The sequence below is a fragment of the Triticum dicoccoides genome, chromosome 1B (assembly GCF_002162155.2).
Source record: "Triticum dicoccoides isolate Atlit2015 ecotype Zavitan chromosome 1B, WEW_v2.0, whole genome shotgun sequence".
In the NCBI taxonomy this organism is placed as follows: domain Eukaryota; kingdom Viridiplantae; phylum Streptophyta; class Magnoliopsida; order Poales; family Poaceae; genus Triticum; species Triticum dicoccoides.
The window spans coordinates 696,096,888-696,116,941 of NC_041381.1; the positions used below are offsets into that span (position 1 = coordinate 696,096,888).

Here is a 20,054-nt window from a genome sequence, read left to right on the forward strand (position 1 = left end):
CAGAATGGAACGCTTCAGTGTTGGGAACGTGGTAATTTCAAAAGAATTCCTATGATAGCGCAAGATCTATCTAGGTGATGCATAGCAACGAGAGGGGAGAGTGTGTCCACGTACCCTCGTAGATCGAAAGCGGAAGCATTAAGTAACGCGGTTGATGTAGTTGAACATCTTCGCGATCCAACCGATCAAGTACCAAACGCACGGCACATCCATGATCTGCACACATTCAGCTCGGTGACGTCCCTCAAACTCTGATTGGGTCCGTGATCTGAGGATTATCCTCATTGCTGCACAGAAGAATTATGTCTTTGATGGACTGCTAGGTGACAGACCTATTGCAGGAGCAGACGCAGACGTTATGAACATTTGGCAAGCTCAATATGATGACTACTTGATAGTTTAGTGGACCATGCTTTACGTCTTAGAACCGGACTTCAAAAATGTTTTGAACGCCATGGAGCATATCAGATGTTCCAAGAGCTGAAATTGGTATTTCAGACTCATGCCCATGTCGAGAGGTATGAGACCTCTGACAAGTACTTTTCCTAAAAGATGGAGGAGAGTAGCTCAGCTAGTGAGCATGTGCTCAGAATGTCTGGGTACTACAATCGCTTGAATCAAGTGGGAATTAATCTTCATAAGATAGTGATTGACAGAGTTCTCTAGTCACTATCACTAAGCTACTAGAACTTCGTGATGAACTATAATATTCAAGGGATGATGAAAATGATTCCCGAGCTTTTCGTGATGCTGAAATCGGTAAAGGTAGAAATCAAGAAAGAGCATCAAGTGTTGATGGTTAACAAGACAACTAGTTTCAAGAAAAAGGGCAAGGGAAAGAAAGGGAACTTCAAGAAGAATGACAAGCAAGTTATCACTTCCGTGAAGAAGCCCAAAGGTGGACCTAAACCTGAAACTGAGTGCTTCTACTGCAAAGGAAATGGTCACTAGAAGCGGAACTACCCTAAATATTTGGCGGATAAGAAGGATGGCAAAGTGAACAAAGGTATATTTGATATACGTGTTATTGATGTGTACCTTACTAGTGCTCGTAGTAGCCCCTCGGTATTTGATACCTGTTCGGTTGCTAAGATCAGTAACTCGAAACAGGAGTTGCAGAATATATGAAGACTAGTTGAGGGTGAAGTAACGATGTGTGTTGGAAGTGGTTCCAAGATTGATATGATCATCATCGCACACTCCCTATACTTTCAGGATTAGTGTTGAACCTAAATAAATGTTATTTTGTGTTTGCGTTGAGCATGAACAAGATAGGATCATGTTTATTGCAATACGGTTATTCATTTAACACAGATAATAATTGTTATTCTGTTTACATGAATAAAACCTTATATGGTCATACATCCAATGTTGATGGTTTATTGAATCTCGATTGTAGTGATACACATATTCATAATATTGATGCCAAAAGATGCAAAGTTGATAATGATAGTGCAACATACTTATGGCACTGCCGTTTAGGTCATATTGGTGTAAAGCGCATGAAGAAACTCCATGCTGGTGGATTTTCAAATCACTTGATTATGAATCATTTGATACTTGCGAACCATGCCTCGTAAGAAAGATGACAAAAACTCCGTTCTCCGAAACAATGGAGCGAGCCAATGACTTATTGGAAATAATACATACTGATGTATGCGGTCCGATGAGTGTTGAGGCACGCGGCGGGTATCGTTATTTTCTGACCTTCACAGATGATTTGAGCAGATATGGTTATATCTACTTAATGAAATACAAGTCTGAAACATTTGAAAAGTTCAAATTTCAGAACGAGGTGGAGAATCATCATAACAAGAAAATAAAGTTTCTACAATCTGATCGCAGAGGCGGATATTTGAGTTACGAGTTTGGCCTTCATTTAAAACAATGTGGAATAGTTTCGCAACTCACGTCACCTGGAACACCACAGCATAATGATGTGTCCAAACATCGTAACCGTACTTTATTAGATATGGTGCGATCTATGATATCTCTTACCGATTTACCACTATCATTTTAGGATTATGCATTGAGACAGCTGCATTCATGTTAAACAGGGCACCATCTAAATCCGTTGAGACGACATCGTATGAACTGTGGTTTGGCTATAAACATAAGTTGTCGTTTCTTAAAGTTTGGGGATGTGATGCTTATGTCAAAAGGCTTCAGCCTAATAAGCTCGAACCCAAATCGAAGAAGTGTGTCTTCATAGGATACCCTAAGGAAACAATTGGGTACACCTTCTACCACAGATCGAAGGCAAGATCTTTGTTGTCAAGAATGGAACCTTTTTAGAGAAGTAGTTTCTCTCAAAAGAAGTGAGTGGGAGGAAAGTAGAACTTGATGAGGTAATTGTACCTTCTCTCAGTTTGGAAAGTAGCTCCTTTGAGAATCCGTTCCCGTGATGCCTACACCAACTAGAGAGGAAGCTAACGATAATGATCATGAAACTTCAGATCAAGTTACTACTGAGCCTCGTAGGTTAATCAAAACACGGTCTACACCAGAGTGGTACGGTAATCCTGTTCTAGAAGTCATGTTACTAGACCATGGCGAACCTACGAACTATGATGAGCCCAGATTCCGATAAATGGCTTGAGGCCATGAAATCTGAGATATGATCCATGTATGAGAAAAAGAGTGGACTTTGGTGGATTTGCCCGATGATCGGCGACCCGTAGAGAATAAACGAATCTTCAAGAAGAAGACTGACACTGATGTTAATATTATTGTCTATAAAGCTCGAAAAAATGTGGTCCTGGTGGTGGTGGTTGGTGGCGGCAGGGGTGGCCGGTGGCCCTTCCAAGGTGGTGGTGCTGCAACTGGTCCTTGTTCTACTCCGATGGGGTGGCGGGGCATCGGCTGCTCTTGGCCAGGGCGTGGAGACGCAGGTGCTGTGATGGTGGTTGACGCTCTTGGCGGCCTTCTTCGGCGGCTGGGTGCGGTCGATCCGGCGGCCTAGCCGGCGGACGGGTGGCTACCTCTTCCTCGCAGGTTCTGGCCGGAGGCCGTGGTAGGGCGTCAAGGGTGACGCAGGGGAGGCTGCTGGAGGGACGGGTAGACCGACTACCTGTCACCGGCGCAGGGGTGCGCCGGTCCGGACGAGCTCCGCTCCCCCCTCCCCTTTTCCTGGCCTAGTGCCTCCTTGCCGCTGACAGTTGTTCTGGGCGGGTCGGTCACCGGCGGTTCCGATGGTGCTAGGGGTTTGCCGGTCGGCTCAAAGCTCGTGCCTTGGATGGTCTCCGGAGTGTCTGGATGCAAGGCGGCGGCCTTGGTGGCGGGAGCTGCTGGCTCGTGGCTCGGGCGCTGACGGGCTTGTTGTCATGGCCGCGTGGGCGGCATGGGGGTGGGCCTTCGACGATTTCGGTGGTGGTGCAGCCGGCGCTCTCATGTAGGGTCGTACCTTGGACGGAGGCTAAGGGTGGTGGCCGGGGTGAAAACCTCGTCTGGCTCGGAGCCAGACCGATGGCGGCGGCATCCATGCGTCGTTCCCTTCTTGAAGGCTCCATCGCGGTGACCCTGCGTCCTTCGTGTTACTACAGGTGAAAACCTAGATTCCCTGGATCGGGCGGTGGCGGCTCTTCGGTGCCGTTTCTTTCTTGGAAGCACCGCTTTGGAGTCCCTGGTTTATCGAGTTACGGCTTCGTCTCCTTGCAGTGACTCGTTCACGGTGGAGAGCTCTTTAGACCCTTAGCTATACTCTTCTGCCTACTTGTTGTTTGCTTTGGGGTGTTTAGAGTAGCGTTGCTGTTCGTCAGCTCCCATGTATCTGTTTTGGGTGTGTGTGGTGTCAGATGGTTTGCATCATGTATGTCGATCGTTGCTTTATATATAAAACGGGGCGAAACTGCTTCTGCGTCTCTCCAGAAATGAAAACACAAAACAAGCTGTTCTGCTGTTGTCTTGTTTTTTTCGTGGGAGAATGAGTGAATAAACTGCTGTGCTACTGACAGCGACGCTTGACGAACCCACCGCCCGTCAGCCGTCCAACGTACCACCTATCACTTTCCATGTAAGATGAGCATGCTGAAATTCCATTCCACGCTCATGCATCATCATCGCTTGCCATACCAGCAGCCATCGCCCATGGATATGATCCAGCAACCGGGGATAGCCATCCATCCATGATCCATCCATCGGCCATTTAGTACTCCCTCCGTCCCAAAATTCCTGTCTTACATTTGTCTAAATACGGATATATCAAGTCACGTTTTAGTATTAGATACATCCGTATCTAGACAAATCTAAGACAAGAATTTTGGGACGAAGGGAGTATTTGGCAATTCTCATTTCAGTTGTACGACGTCGACCATGCCTTGGTCCGAGCTAGCTATCGTGGAACGGAATTTCGGCACGCACGCATTGACGGTGGGTGCAACGGAAAGCCATTTTCGACCAACAAAAACAGAAAGAAAAAAAAGGCACAACACCTGCATTCATTTTCGGCGGCTCTCTTGTGCTCCTTTCGAGAAAGTAAACCGACTCTTGACTCGACTCGTTTCCAAGCAAACTTGCGCCGCACAGCTCTCTGGTATCTTCCCGGCGACCGACCGCGAGGGAGAAACTAGACAACTTGGATGCCAAGGAAGCAAGCAGAGTTTCCTAACTTGTCCCGAGCGCTTTTCCGCGGTCCATCCATCTGAAATGAATAGTCGAGAGAGAGAAAATACTAACTAAATTCATTTGGTGATTCAGATGCAAAATGATCGTTAATTTAATTACCAGAGAACCAATTGGCGCCCCAGTCAGAATATACATACAATACAAATCAGAACATAGTCCACACATTCATAAGTGAAACTTGCACACAGCATCAACAATCTACCTACCAAGTGCAAATAATAACCAATGCTCAAGGTAGTAGATACAAGTTGCGTGACTACTCATGTGTTGCTACTACAGTACCTTTTTTTTAACCAACATCTTTCTCGCTGTTAACTCTGACTGGAACCTGGAAGACCATGCCAAGCCCATTTTCTTATTACACTCTTGTTATTATTCCGTCACTCCTCTTCCTTTCAAAGGAAGAAACATCACCCGATCAGCCAACAATGCTACACGTACAAACAGTTTACAGGCTTTTACAGGGTGGGTTAGTTTTTATTGGCCAACATGTTAGAATAAATCCGAGGCACTCCGTCGATCATCCGAGGACCAAGCAATCACACAAGCACGACACCGAGATTTGTTAACGAGGTTCACCGATATGGCTACATCCCCGGGGTCTGACTATGGACGCTCCTCCCCATGACACCGCTACAATACCGCACCCGGTCGCCCTGGACACCGGCACATGCCGCCGGCTTCCCCTGCGTTTCGGTGCTATTATGTTGGCATAGATTACATCGTGTGTCTACCCTCGTTATATGAGAGAGGCCTAGGATATTAGTGTCCTACTAGGACACGACTCCACATCCTATATAAACACAATACAACTACAAGTCCAGCTGTAACCTACCTTGTACAAATATTCGACACAACTCCAACAAACTCCACCTTGGCGAATATTCTCCATCGTCCTGGATTTGTCCATGCGTCAAACTTCCATGTACATTGGACTTGAGCTTATCCCATGAGTATCGCTGCTATTCCAAAGACTCCATGTGACTCCACCTACAACTTGTAGTCCCTTCTTTTCTTGACCACATTCAACGCTCGAGCAAAATTAAATTCCACATTACTCTAGTTTGCGCTCCCAACTTCCAGAGTATCAGTCCAACGCCATCACACACTGATCACTGACCTGCGTGAAAGTGAACACTCACATATTGGGTGTCACACATAAGAGTTACCTTAACTCAACATCACCGCTTCTTTCTTGACCGTCTGTCTGAAACTTGAAGGAATTTCACCATTACTTGTAGTCATTCCGAGTCAAATTCGCAGTTGTTCACCACATGTATGACCACCAGAGCCCTGGCCCGTCTCCATGTCCCGTGCTAGCTGCACGCCTCGCCGCTATTACCGCGTCGAGTCTCCGCTGTCTCGGTCGAGTCTCAAGGGTCTTGAACCCACACCACTCAACCCCCACTGCAGAGTACCACCGATCATTACCGACCGATGACGAGTTTCACGCTTCCATCAGACCACTGGGCTCCAGTCCGAATTACGTGTCCCTTGCTTTTCCCGCTGAATAGGCTTCGACTCTCTATGCACTTACGTCGTAGCCCCTCAATCAGCACCGAGTGAAGTCCTCCAGACTCCAGCTCCACCTTCAACATGACTCTATGGTAGATGATCAGTCCACCCCCGCGCCTCATCGACTTCAAGCTCCGTGTATACATCACCTTGAATCAATCCCGCGCCATAGTCTTATCGAAGCCACACAAGCCCTCGGGGCCTGCGCCACGTGTTTCCACGCCCAGAAGTCGGTCACCATCAGCATCACGCTCCTATGTCGTCTTTGTCGATTCCACCACCGTCTTCTGTACCAACCGACATCCAAGTCGATCCGTCAGACTGACCAGTCCGACCCAGCCGAACTTGTCCGGCTACAACCATGCTCCACCTTGCACCATGACTGCTCGCACATCTGCGCATATCTTGGACGCGCTGTGTATGCATGATTCTGCACAGCACGCTCCAGACTCCTCGAATCCTCAAGTGCGACTGCCATCCATACACAAACTGTGTAGCAAACAAAAGGAGACCAAAAATAAATCCCATGTAGCCTTCCTGTGTGCACGTACCAAAGGAGATCAATGACGCTAGTCAAACTCCAATCCATCACAAATTCACACGTAGCTCCTGGACATATCTTTCTTTCCCTTTTAGATAGCAATCACTGTCTGATTCTGGTCCTTGTGCTAATTTTTCTTCTCAAACAAATCTCTTGCAGATCGCTAACGCATCCAGCAAACCATCTAGGCCTTCCTCCGCACGTACGTGCCACGCGTGCCTGCAGCGTGTGCGGCTTCCGCCACCTGGGCCACTGCCCACGCACGTGCCTTCCGCAACCAGCACCCGTCGATCGATCGACCTGCTGTCCGCCTGCCCGTACGCGACGCGCTGCTGCTGATCGAACCCGCGACCGCCAGCCTGGCGAGCCAGCACGCGCTGTGGTTCCGCGTGTCCGCCGCCGCCTAGAACTTCTGCATGCTTCTAATTGCTTCTGCCAATCTCGTCGAGAACCACGCCACAGCCGGCTGCATCTCAACTCGATACTTCCTCTAGATCAACAATTCACAGCCTTCGAACAACCTAGCTCATAATACCACTTGTTAGAATAAATCTGAGGCACTCCGTCGATCATCCGAGGATCAAGCAATCACACGAACACGACACCGAGATTTGTTAACAAGGTTCACCGATATGGCTACATCCCTGGGGCCTGACTATGGACGCTCCTCCCCATGACTTCGCTACAATACTGCATCTGGTTGTCCTGAACACCGGCACATGCCGCCGGCTTCCACTGCGTTCCGATGCTATTATGTTGGCATAGGTTTACATCGTGTGTCTAACCCCGTTATATAAGAGAGGCCTAGGATACTAGTGTCTTACTAGGACACGACTCCACATCATATATAAACACAATACAACTACAAGTCCAGCTGTAACCCTTGTACACAATATTCGACACAACTCCAACACAACAGGTGAGCGGGACGACCCACCCCCCTGAAAATCAGGGTGGAAAATCAAGAGGGAAAGGTTTGTGATTGGTTGTTAGATGAAAAGAGCCCGTAAAAATCTGTATGTCTAGCATTTTTGCCCGATCAACACCACCCACCCCACACTCCACTCGAATCCATCGCCTATAAAAACCACCACTCACCCCCCACACCTCACCCGGTCGGTCACCCCTGTCCCACATCAGCATCACAAGTGGGGAGGAAAAGATCATCATCTTCACCACCAACTACAAGGAGCATCTCGATCCGGCACTACTGCGGCCCGGCCGGCAGGATGGACATGCACATCCACATGGGGTACTGCACCACGGAGGCCTTCCGGATCCTTGCCAACAACTACCATTCCATAGACTAGCATGCCACCTATCCAGAGATCGAGGCTTTGATCCAGGAGGTGACGGTGACGCCTGCAGAGGTTGCCGAGGTTCTGATTTATGAGAAGCGACCACACTGATGTTGCCCTCCGGCCATGATCTTGTTGAATGTCGATCTTGTGAAGTTGAAGAAGAAAGAGGCCACCGAGATCAAGACTGGAAGTAAGCAGGCGGAGGAGATGAAAGACGGCATTGGGATCAAGACTGAGGGTATGCAGTTGGGGAGAAGAAAGATGGCGACGGGTCATACACGTATCATGTAGATAGGTCATACAGGAGATCCATTGGAACATATATACGTTACGTATGTTGATCATTTTTACAGCTAATAACATCATATTGTTTGGAGTAGTTGGGCGCACCTGTATTTAACTTAACACAGTGCTTCTATAAATAAGTATGTAAGTGCTGTTGCAACAGGTAACATAGATGCAAACTTGACAGCTTGCATAAGATATTGGCAAGATGATGCTACGCTACTGACAAGGAACGATGGACACTCTACTTAATCAGCCAGACAGATAAAGTAGTAGTATGATTGGTAGTAATCTCATCACTTCTCCCCCCAACCAAAAGGACACGAGTAGCCAGCCACCAGAGTCACGAAGCATATAGCTGCGACGACATCACCCCAGCACAAGTATATATAGGCTATAGAAAGAGTAGCACCGCAGCACACGCATGATGCACCGCAGCACACGCACCGACTCACCCCAGCACAAGTATATATAGGCTATAGAAAGAGTAGGCCGCTGCATATTTCTCTTCTTCTGCTGCTCTATCTCGACAAGCTAATTGACCAAAGCAAGAAACTTGGATGCCAAGAAAGCAAAGAAGCTTTCCATTCCACGTTTTTTTTTTTTTTTTGCAATTTACTCTACGAATCTAGCTCAAAACATTGACATTCACAAGAAGATACACGTGAAGTGAGTGCTCGCTAATTCTGCCAAGAAACAATCAATCGAATGCTCTGCCAGGAGGGCAATTTACCATATATATGGAGATTCCAGAGGAACGAATGAAATAATTAATCACTATATCCATGTACTCATATACTACGTTGTGACCTTTTGGTAAGGAAGACCCCTCCCTGCATTTTTTTTTCTTTTCGAAAAGGGGGGGCGCCCCGGCCTCTACATCAGAGCGATGCATACGGCCATCTTATTAACCAAATAGCAGAAAGTGCGAACAAGGTTCCAAAGTCTCCAGCTGATAAAAGAAAAAGGCAGCTCACACAGAGCTTAAAAAGCTAGATACACAAACTAGGCAAGAAAAGAAAGCTATGGTTTGAAGTTACGGTTTGAACAACATGCCTGATCTATGTAGTACTATTATTCAGACATCATCCGTTCATCAGCCAGTCAACCAAGCACACAGACACAATGCACAACACCAATTCGGCCATCTACCTGAAAAGAGTTGTCAGAATTCTTTTCATATCAAAAATTAGCTCGGACACAAGTTGCAGCATTTGTCACGGTTCGGTTCCGATCGGCGACGCAAAAAGGACACGCGCTCCGACGCGGACGATCAGCATGATCATTCGCAACGTAGCCATATCAGTTTCCCCAAATAGACAGCAGTAGCCATCCATCACCCATATATTTGGCACCTACGTACATATCTTTCAGTTGAACGACGTCGACCCGTCTTGGTTAGTGCGTGCGTGTGACCTAGCTAGTGTGGAATGGAATTCCAGCACGCGGCAGCCAACGCGGACTGACGGTGGAGTGGATTTATTCTTTTGACAAACAAAAGGAACTAATAGGTGATTCAGATGCAAAATGCTCGTGAATTATCGAAGAACCAATTTTGATGCCTAAAAATATACTCCCTCCGTTCCTAAATAGTTGTCTTTCTAGATATTTCAACAAGTGACTACATACGGAGCAAAATGAGTGAATCTACACTCTAAATATGTCTATATACATCCGTATGTGGTTCTTCATTTGAAAACTCTAGAAAGACAAATATTTAGGAACGGAGGGAGTACTATATAATAGTACAACCGTAACATCACATGTTACTAAGTGCCACTTACAGGCTGCATCAACAATCTACCTTTCTAGCTAGGGGGAATTAATTAATTGATGTGGAAGGAAGCCAGTCCAGATTTGCTTAGTGATGATGTTGATGCTACTACCATTTCCTAACAAAGACTTCTCTTCTCTGTTAGGTGTGATTGGAACCCGGAAGACCATGCCAAGTCCATTTCCTATTCCCTTTACTAAGAAATAAGAGGAAGAAACACCTCAATCTGTCAATCCCACCCACCCCGCACTCCAATCCATCTCGCACTCCCTATAAAAGCACCACTCATCCCCAAACCTCATTTCATTCAACACACACACCTGTTCCACATCAGGAACAGAGAGGAAACAGAGCCCCCAACCCACCCCACCCTTCACACAGAAAAGAACAAACATACAAGAGAGGAGGAGCACCAGGGAGCACATGGCGCCGTCCTACGACAAGACCATCGCCACGGCGGCCTCCCTCGCGGCGTCCCTGATGCTGGTCCGCAGCCTCGCGAACGAGCTGCTGCCGTCCGAGGTGCGCGACGCGCTGTCCTCGGCCCTCGCCAGCCTCCGCTCGCGCATGACGTGGCAGCACACCATCGTCATCAAGGAGACCGAGGGCTGGTGCCGAAATTGTGTCTACGATGCCGTCGAGGCCTACCTTGCCACGCGCATCAACACCAACCTCAACATGCAGCGCCTGCGCGTCAGCAGCGCCGGCGCATCTGAGAAGATGGTCGTCGGCATGGAGGCAGGCGAGGAGATGCCGGATGTGTATCAAGGAGCGGAGTTCAAATGGTGCCTGGTCACTCGCGAGGTCAAGGGCGACTCGGACAGCGTTGGCGACGGCGCCCATGAGGTCAGGTCCTATGAGGTAAGCTTCCACAAGAGGCACAAGGAGAAGGCGCTCAAGGAGTACCTGCCCTTCATCGTCGCCGCCGCCAAGGCCATTGAGGACCAGGAGCGGAGCCTCGACATCTACATGAACGAGCACGGCAACGAGTGGTCCTCCATCGTCCTCCAGCACCCCTCCACCTTCGACACGCTCGCCATGGACATGAAGCAGAAGCGGGCCATTGTTGATGACCTCGACAGGTTCACCAAGAGGAAGGACTACTACAGGAGGATCGGCAAGGCGTGGAAGCGCGGGTACCTCCTATATGGCCCTCCAGGTACCGGCAAGTCCAGCCTCATCGCCGCCATCGCCAACCACCTCAGGTTCGACATTTACGACCTCGAGCTCACCGGGGTTGATTCCAACTCCGACCTCAGGAGGCTTCTTGTCGGGATGACCAACCGGTCCATTCTCGTGGTCGAGGACATCGACTGCACCATCGAACTCAAGCAGCGGGAGGAAGACGACGAGGAGCACTCCAAGTCCAACTCTGCAGCAAAGAAGAAGGCAGAAGACAAGGTAACATTGTCTGGGCTGCTCAATTTTGTTGATGGCTTGTGGTCGACGAGCGGGGAGGAAAGGATCATCATCTTCACAACCAACTACAAGGAACGTCTCGACCCGGCACTCCTGCGGCCTGGCAGGATGGACATGCACATACACATGGGGTACTGCACCATGGAGGCCTTCCGGATCCTTGCCAACAACTACCATTCCGTCGACTACCATGCCACCTATCCAGAGATAGAGGAGCTGATCGAGGAGGTGTCGGTGACGCCTGCAGAGGTCGCCGAGGTCCTCATGAGGAACGACGACACTGACGTTGCCCTCCATGATCTTGTCGAGCTCCTAAAGTTGAAGAAGAAAGATGCCACTGATGACATCAAGATTGAGGGTACGCACGTGGATGGGAAGAAAGATAGTGATGAGATCAAGACTGGAAGTGTGCAGGTGGAGGAGAAGAAAGATGACGAAGAGGTGGTGGTGAAGAATGTTTTCATAGATAACAGAAGCGGTTAGGAGTGCGGAAGCTAACGGTGACGAAAGAGTGTGCTTACCATGTAGATAGATCCTACAGAAGATCCATTGCAGCAAACAAATGTTGTGATCATTTTGACAACCAAGAACATTGCATTTTTGGAGTAGTTCGATGCATCTGTACTTTTTAACAGTGTGTCTGTAAATAATTTGTAAGTACAGTTGCAACAAGTTACATATATGCAACTTAGACGTTCTGCATAAGATATTAGCCCACAGAGCCATGTGACCCTACACACAGCCACACCCCTTGCTGGATGCAGAGGAGGAAAGACACAAGCATAGTTACGATCTATTGACTTCAAGATGATGGAGAACGAGCTAGAATATATTTTTCTTGGACTAGAATTGATGTGCCTGTTGTGCTTAGCCAGAGACTGGTTGCAGGACGGATATAAATTCAGTAATATTCTTGATGACATGCAGAAAATTAGCATATAGTGCTCTCAGATTATTCCCCTAGCTAATGAAGTGGATAGAGCAGAGTAATATGAGAAGAATGGAAGTATCCTCTTGGAATATACTAGTAACTGACTGGCGTTCACTACGAACCATTGGGTGACGCAAAGAAAAAAGAAAAAAAAAACACGTGCTCCGATCTGGACGGTCGGCACGATGGTAACGTAACCTCATCATCACTTTCTTCCACAGACACAAGTAGCCATCCAGCCAGCCACTGGAGGAGTTCATCCATGAGGCATATATTTGGCACTTATTGTTTCAGTTACACGACGTGGATGGGTCTTGGTCCGTGCGCGTGAGCTAGCATGGAATGGAAAGTAATGACAAGCAAAAGCATAGCACGGAGTGGAAAGTAATGACAATTGACAAGCAAAACAAAAGCATAGCACGAACTAATACACACAACAGAAAATGACAGACAGGTAGTACAAGGAGTAGGCAGCAAGGATGGATGATACCTGCAATTTCTGTTGTGCTGTGTGTTGTGTCTACGTCCACCCTCCTTCCAGGAAGGATCACATCACCTTCTGCTTTTTTCGAGAAACTCTGTATATGTATGTTCTTCCCCGACAAAAAAAGTGCAATCCCACAGAAGAGATGAACTTGGATGCCAAGGAAGCAGAGTACATGACACACACCGCTCGCTTTACGACTTCCCGCGGTCCATCTGAAACGAATCCACAGAAAAGATATCACATTCAGTAGATGATTGAGATACAAATGCTCGTTAACTACCAAAGAATCAATTGATGCCTCAGAGCATATACCACTAGCCTAGTGCACTTGGAATAGTGAGTGCCAGTTTCAGACTGCATCAACAATCTAATACCGTGTATGCACACAAGGGGAATTAATTAAATCTGGAAGGAAGCTACTCCATTTGCTTAGTGATGTGATGCTACTCTGCTACCTTTTCCAGCACCCACGCATACGGCAGCCAACACGCACTGACGGTGGAATGGCGAGTAGTAGCAGTAGAAGAAATAGGCAGCAACTGAATTTTCATCTGTGTCTACCTCGACAAGTTTAAGTGATTCAGATGCAATTGTCATTAGCTAGCAAAGAATCATCTTTTTTTCAAAAAAAGAGAGAAAAGTATCAATTTATGCTCCAAAATATGTACTATTGTACTCCCAGCAGAACACCACATGGTTAGTAGGTGCCGGTAATTACAGGCTGCATAAATAATCTGCAGGGGTAATAATTAGTGTCCAAGGAAGCTAATTGCTTATTAGTGATGTGACGCTACTACCTTTTTCTAACCCCTCGGCCTCGCTGCAAAGTGCGACTGGAACCTGGAAGACCATTTCTTACTATTCATTCACACCTATTCCTTCCAAAGGAAGAAACATGAGTCAGTCAGTCAACCCCACCCCACACTCCACTCCATCCATTGCCTATAAAAGCACCACTGACCCAGATCCCCAGCTCATTCAACACACTCTTCCACACCAGGAACACACGGAAGAACAGCCTCATTTCCCCACACCACTCTCTTCCACATCAACAACACACACAACCAGAGCCCCCAACCCACCCACCCTAACACAGGAAAAACAGAGCATAAGAGACCTTAAGAGAGGCATGGCGCCGTCCTACGACAAGACCATCGCCACGGCGGCCTCCCTCGCGGCGTCCCTGATGCTCGTCCGCAGCCTGGCAAGCGAGCTGCTGCCGTCCGAGGTGCGCGGCGCCCTCTCCGCGGTGATCGCCAGCCTCCGCTCACGCATGACGTGGCAGCACACCATCGTCATCGAGGAGACCGAGGGCTGGTCCAGCAACCGCGTCTACAACGCCGTCAAGGCCTACCTGGCCACGCGCATCAACACCAACATCAACATGCAGCGCCTGCGCGTCAGCAGCGCTGACGAACCCGAGAAGATGGTCGTAAGCATGGAGGCGGGCGAAGAGATGACAGATGTGTATCAAGGAGCGGAGTTCAAGTGGTGCCTGGTCACCCGCGAGGTCAGTGGCGACCCGAACAACGGCGGTGGCGGGGCCCGGGAGATCAGGTCCTATGAACTGAGCTTCAACAAGAGGCACAAGGAGAAGGCCCTGAAAGAGTATCTCCCGTTCATCGCCGCCACGGCCAAGGCCATCAAGGACCAGGAGAGGAGCCTCAGCATCTACATGAATGAACGCTACGACGAGTGGTCCCCGATTGACCTCCAACATCCCTCCACGTTTGACACGCTAGCCATGGACCAGAAGCAGAAGCAGTCAATTGTCGATGACCTCGACAGGTTCATCAAGAGGAAAGAGTACTACAGGAAGATCGGCAAGGCGTGGAAGCGTGGGTACCTGTTGTACGGCCCGCCGGGCACCGGCAAGTCCAGCCTCATCGCCGCCATTGCCAACCACCTCAGGTTTGACATTTACGACCTCGAGCTGACCGGGGTCAATTCCAACTCGGACCTCAGGAGGCTTCTTGTCGGGATGACCAACCGGTCCATTCTCGTGGTTGAGGACATCGACTGCACCATTGAACTGGAGCAGCGGGAGGAAGATGACGAGGAGGATTCCAAATCCAATTCTACAGAAAAGAAGGCACAAGACAAGGTAAACTTTGCAGTCAGAGTGAACACCTTATGAGTATATATAAACCTGTCTGCTTCTCCTTATTATTCGACAGCTTTCTTTCTTACCATATGCTGATGACAATTTTGGTTGTTGTCTGCACAGGTTACATTGTCTGGGCTGCTCAATTTTGTAGACGGCTTGTGGTCGACAAGTGGGGAGGAAAGGATCCTCATCTTCACAACCAATTACAAGGAGCGTCTCGACCCAGCACTTCTGCGGCCTGGCAGGATGGACATGCACATCCACATGGGGTACTGCACCACAGAGGCCTTCCAGATCCTTGCCAATAACTACCATTCCATTGACTACCATGTCACCTATCCTGAGATCGAGGCGTTGATCGAGGAGGTCACGGTGACGCCTGCAGAGGTCGCCGAGGTTCTGATGAGGAGCGATGACACTGATGTTGCCCTCCATGATCTTGTCAAGCTCCTAGAGTTTAAGAAGAAAGAGGCCACTGAGATCAAGACTGGAAGTAAGCAGGCGGAAGAGAAGAAAGATGGTGATGAGATCAAGACTGGAAGTAAGCAGGCAGAAGAGAAGAAAGACGCCAATGAGATCAAGACAGAGAGTATGGAGGTGGACGGTGGCGATGAGATCAAGACTGAAAGTGTGCAGGTAGAGGAAAAGAAAGATGACAAAGAAGCGGTGGTGAAGAATGAGTTCACAGAAAACGGAAGCGGCTAGGAGTGCGGAAGCTGACGGTGACCAGCGACTACGCGTACCCTGTACATAGGTCCTAAAGGAGACCCAATTGTAAGGTATGTTGATCATTTTGACAACTATATAATAGGAATAGTGAGGCGCACCTGTGCATGAGACAGTGTGCTTCTAAATAATTTTGTAAGTGCTGTTGCAGAAAGTTACATATATGCACCTTAACATCTTGCATAAGATATTGCCCAACAGAGCTATGCGACTCTACACACAGGTGCAGAGATTGTGGAGAATACAGGCGCAGAGATTACAGAGAGAACAAGCCAGGATAAAATTTGAGATCGCTATAACTGATATGCTAGAGTAAACAAAGAACACCGTTGCATATACCCAAATAGTTGGTAGTGCTTAGCTAGAGATTGGCTGCAGGATGGATAAACCCAACGATGTTCTTGATGACATGCAGAATATTACTTCCTCCGTCCCATAATGTAAGAGTGTTAAAACGTTCTTATATTATGGGACGGAGGAAGTAGCATATAGTGACCTGAGCTGTGTAGTGGATGGAGCAGAGTAATCTGAGCAAAAAGGAAGCATTCTCTCGGAATATACTAACTGACTGACGTTCACGACGATCCATCAGGTGACGCAAAAAGAAAAAAACACGTGCACCAACCTGGACCGTCTACACGATACTACCGTAATGTCATCATCAATCACTTTCTCCACAGACACCAGTAGCCATCCATCCAGCCAGCCACTGGAGTCATCGATTTGGCACCTATTGTTTCAGTCGCACGACGTGGACGGGTCTTGGTCCGTGCGCGTGAGCTGGCTTGGAACGGAAAGTAATGACAAACAAAAGCGTAATAGCACGGAGTGGAAAGTAATGACAAGCAAAATCATGGCACCATATCAAGAATGGACAGCACAGGAAACGGTACACACAAGAGAAAATGACAGGTAGTAGAAGGAGTAGGCGGCAAGGATGATGATATGCACAGCACCTGCATTTTCTGCTGTGTTGTGTCCACGTCCACCTTCCTTCCTGGGCGAAAAAGTGCATTTTCTTCCCGGGCGAAAAAGTGCGATCCCACAGAAGAAAGGAACTTGGGTGCCAAGGAAGCAGAGTTCATGGCACACACCGCTCGCTTTACGAATTCCGCGGTCCATCTGAAACGAATCCACGGAAAAATACTAGTACATTTAGTAGGTTATTCAGATGCAAAATGCACATCCATTAGGAAATGATCAGTAGTTGATGGCTCAGAATATACACTACTACTACACTCCGAATGGTAAGTGCCAGTTTTCAGACTGCATCAACAATCTACCTTATGCACAGAACGGGAATTAATTAATGCTGAAGGAAGCTACTCGGTTGCTTAGTGATGTGATGCTACCAGTACCTTTTCCAGCAATCACGCGGACGGCATCCAACGCGCAGTAGCAGAAATAGGCAGCAAGTATGATACATGCACACAGCAACTGAATTTCCGGGTGTTTCTACCTCAGCAAGTTTACGATGATTCAGATGCAAATGCTCATTAACTAGCAAAGAAATAAGAAAACAATCAAAAAGAGCAAAGAATCAATTGATGCTTCCAAATATATACTGCTCCTATACTCCCCAGAACACCACATGGTTAGTAGGTGACGGTAATTACAGGCTGCATGATTAATCTGCTGTAAGTAGCAGATTGATTCCCTTGCAGGGGGATTAATTACTGTGCAATGAAGCTAGTTGCTGATTAGTCATGTGACCTCTCTCTCTCTCTCTCTCTCTCTGCCAAGTCCATTAATTATTCACACCTCTTCCTTTCAGAGGAAGACGCCACACACACCTCTGCCAAGTCGGTCAGTCAACCCCACCCACCCCACACTCCAATCCAATCCATCGCCTATAAAAACCACCACTCATCCCCCTAGATCCCCATCTCATTCAACACACTCTTCCACATCAAGAACACACAGAACCAGAGCCCCAAACCCACCCATCCACCCACCCACCCCCACACAACAAAAAAGCAGAGCATCAAGGGAGCTTCAAGAGCCATGGCGCCGTCCTACGACAAGACCATCGCCACGGCGGCCTCGCTGGCGGCCTCCCTGATGCTCGTCCGCAGCCTGGCGAGCGAGCTGCTGCCGTCCGAGGTGCGCGACGCGCTGTCCTCGGCCCTCGCCAGCCTCCGCTCCCGCATGACGTGGCAGCACACCATCGTCATCGAGGAGACGGAGGGGTGGTCCGGCAACCGCGTCTACGGCGCCGTCAAGGCCTACCTCGCCACGCGCATCAACGCCAACATCAACATGCAGCGCCTCCGCGTCAGCAGCATCGAGGAGGACGCCAAGAAGATGGTCGTCAGCATGGAGGCGGGGGAGGAGATGGTGGATTTGTACGAGGGAGTGGAGTTCAGGTGGTTCCTGGTGACCCGGGAGGTGAAGGGGGACCCGAACAACGGCGGCGGCGGGGCACGGGAGATCAGGTCATACGAGGTGCGCTTCCACAAGAGGCAAAAGGAGAAGGCCCTGAAAGAGTACCTCCCGTTCATCGTCGCCACCGCCAAGGCCATCAAGGACCAGGAGAGGAGCCTCAGCATCTACATGAACGAGTACGGCGACGAGTGGTCCCCCATCGACCTCCAGCACCCCTCCACGTTCGACACCCTCGCCATGGACCAGAAGCAGAAACAGTCAATTGTGGACGACCTCGACCGGTTCATCAAGAGGAAGGACTACTACAGGAGGATTGGCAAGGCGTGGAAGCGCGGGTACCTGCTGTACGGCCCGCCGGGCACCGGCAAGTCCAGCCTCATCGCCGCCATCGCCAACCACCTCAGGTTCAACATTTACGACCTCGAGCTCACCGGGGTCGACTCCAACTCCGACCTCAGGAGGCTTCTCGTCGGGATGACCAACCGGTCCATTCTCGTGGTCGAGGACATCGACTGCACCATCGAACTGAAGCAGCGCGAGGAAGATGACAAGGAGCATGCCAAGTCCAATTCTACAGAAAAGAAGAAGGCAGAAGACAAGGTAAAACTTTGATGTCAGAATGAATACCTTATATGCATACATAAACGTCTCTGCTTCTCCTCAATTTTCAACAGCTTTCTTTCTTACCTATGCTGATGACAATTTTGTGGCTGCCTGCACACACAGGTCACATTGTCTGGGCTGCTCAATTTTATTGATGGCTTGTGGTCAACAAGTGGGGAGGAAAGGGTCATCATCTTCACCACCAACTACAAGGAGCGTCTCGACCCAGCACTCCTGCGGCCTGGCAGGATGGACATGCACATCCACATGGGGTACTGCACAACAGAGGCCTTCCGGATCCTTGCCAATAACTACCATTCCATTGACTACCATGTCACCTATCCGGAGATCGAGGCGCTGATCGAGGAGGTGACGGTGACGCCTGCAGAGGTCGCCGAGGTTCTGATGAGGAACGACAACACTGATGTTGCGCTCCATGATCTTGTCGAGCTCCTGAAGTTAAAGAAGAAAGATGCCACTGAGATCGAGACTGAAAGTAAGCAGGCAGAGGAGAAGAAAGACGCCAATGAGATCAAGACCCAGAGTATGCAGGTGGACGAGAAGAAAATTGTTGATGAGATCAAGACTGAAAGTGTGCAGGTGGAGAAGAAGGATGACAAAAAGGTGGTGGTGAAGAGTGAATTCACAGAAAACGGAAGCGGCTAGGAGTGCGGAAGCTGATGGAGACCAGAGAGTGTGCGTACCCTGTAGATAGGTCCTACAGGATCCATTGGAACATCTGTCAGATCATTTTGACAACTAAAAACATTCCCTTTTTTTAGTAGTTCGACGCACCTGTACTTAACAGTGTGCTTCTAAATAACTTTGTAAGGACTGTTGCAACAAGTTACATATATGCAACTTGACATCTTGCCTTGTCACCCTACACACAGCCACCCCTCAGACACAAGCAGAGGCTGCATAGTTACCTGCTGCTAGTGACCATGAGATGATGGAGAGAACAAGCCAGGATAAAATTTGGGACTAGAATTAATATGCCAGACCCAACTACTCCCTCTGTCCCAATATTCTTGTCTTAGATTTGTCTAAATACGGATGTATCAAGTTACGTTTTAGTGTTAGATACATCCGTATCTAGACAAATCCAAGACAAGAATTTTGGGACGGAAGGAGTAGTTAGTAGTGCTTAGCAAAGATTGGTTGCAGGATGGATACACCCAATAATGTTCTTGATGACTGCAGAAAATTAGCATATAGTGCCCTTGCATTATCCCCCAGCTATGAAGTGAATAGAGCAGAGTAATATGACATTATATATAAAGATAACTTACATGTCAATAGATAAACAGCTGAGTTACAAAAGATGCCAGATTAGATCATAAGCTGCCAATACAAA

General features: G+C 48.5%; 3 protein-coding genes across 3 annotated transcripts; all 3 read left to right on the plus strand.

Moving 5' to 3' along the window:
* Nucleotides 1-10,423: 10,423 nt before the first annotated feature.
* Nucleotides 10,424-12,252, plus strand: LOC119313376 (AAA-ATPase At3g50940-like). The gene has a single exon (XM_037588930.1). The coding sequence runs from the start codon at nucleotides 10,463-10,465 to the stop codon at nucleotides 11,939-11,941; it is 1,479 nt and encodes a 492-aa protein (XP_037444827.1). The 5' UTR covers nucleotides 10,424-10,462; the 3' UTR covers nucleotides 11,942-12,252.
* Nucleotides 12,253-13,963: 1,711 nt separating this feature from the next.
* Nucleotides 13,964-16,222, plus strand: LOC119349787 (AAA-ATPase At3g50940-like). Its single transcript, XM_037617874.1, has 2 exons — nucleotides 13,964-14,980; nucleotides 15,104-16,222. The coding sequence occupies exons 1-2, from the start codon at nucleotides 14,006-14,008 to the stop codon at nucleotides 15,686-15,688; spliced, it is 1,560 nt and encodes a 519-aa protein (XP_037473771.1). The 5' UTR covers nucleotides 13,964-14,005; the 3' UTR covers nucleotides 15,689-16,222.
* A 1,395-nt stretch (nucleotides 16,223-17,617) lies between these two features.
* Nucleotides 17,618-19,585, plus strand: LOC119349788 (AAA-ATPase At3g50940-like). The gene is made up of 2 exons (XM_037617875.1): nucleotides 17,618-18,694; nucleotides 18,821-19,585. The coding sequence occupies exons 1-2, from the start codon at nucleotides 17,714-17,716 to the stop codon at nucleotides 19,361-19,363; spliced, it is 1,524 nt and encodes a 507-aa protein (XP_037473772.1). The 5' UTR covers nucleotides 17,618-17,713; the 3' UTR covers nucleotides 19,364-19,585.
* Nucleotides 19,586-20,054: the final 469 nt, after the last annotated feature.

Bases quoted from the DNA above. Each gene is read 5' to 3' on its own strand.
- LOC119313376 (XM_037588930.1), top strand. From the start codon at position 10,463: ATGGCGCCGTCCTACGACAAGACCATCGCCACGGCGGCCTCCCTCGCG.
- LOC119349788 (XM_037617875.1), top strand. From the start codon at position 17,714: ATGGCGCCGTCCTACGACAAGACCATCGCCACGGCGGCCTCGCTGGCG. The intron at 18,695-18,820 runs GTAAAACTTTGA...CTGCACACACAG, and splicing joins AGAAGAAGGCAGAAGACAAG to GTCACATTGTCTGGGCTGCT.
- LOC119349787 (XM_037617874.1), top strand. From the start codon at position 14,006: ATGGCGCCGTCCTACGACAAGACCATCGCCACGGCGGCCTCCCTCGCG. The intron at 14,981-15,103 runs GTAAACTTTGCA...TTGTCTGCACAG, and splicing joins AAAAGAAGGCACAAGACAAG to GTTACATTGTCTGGGCTGCT.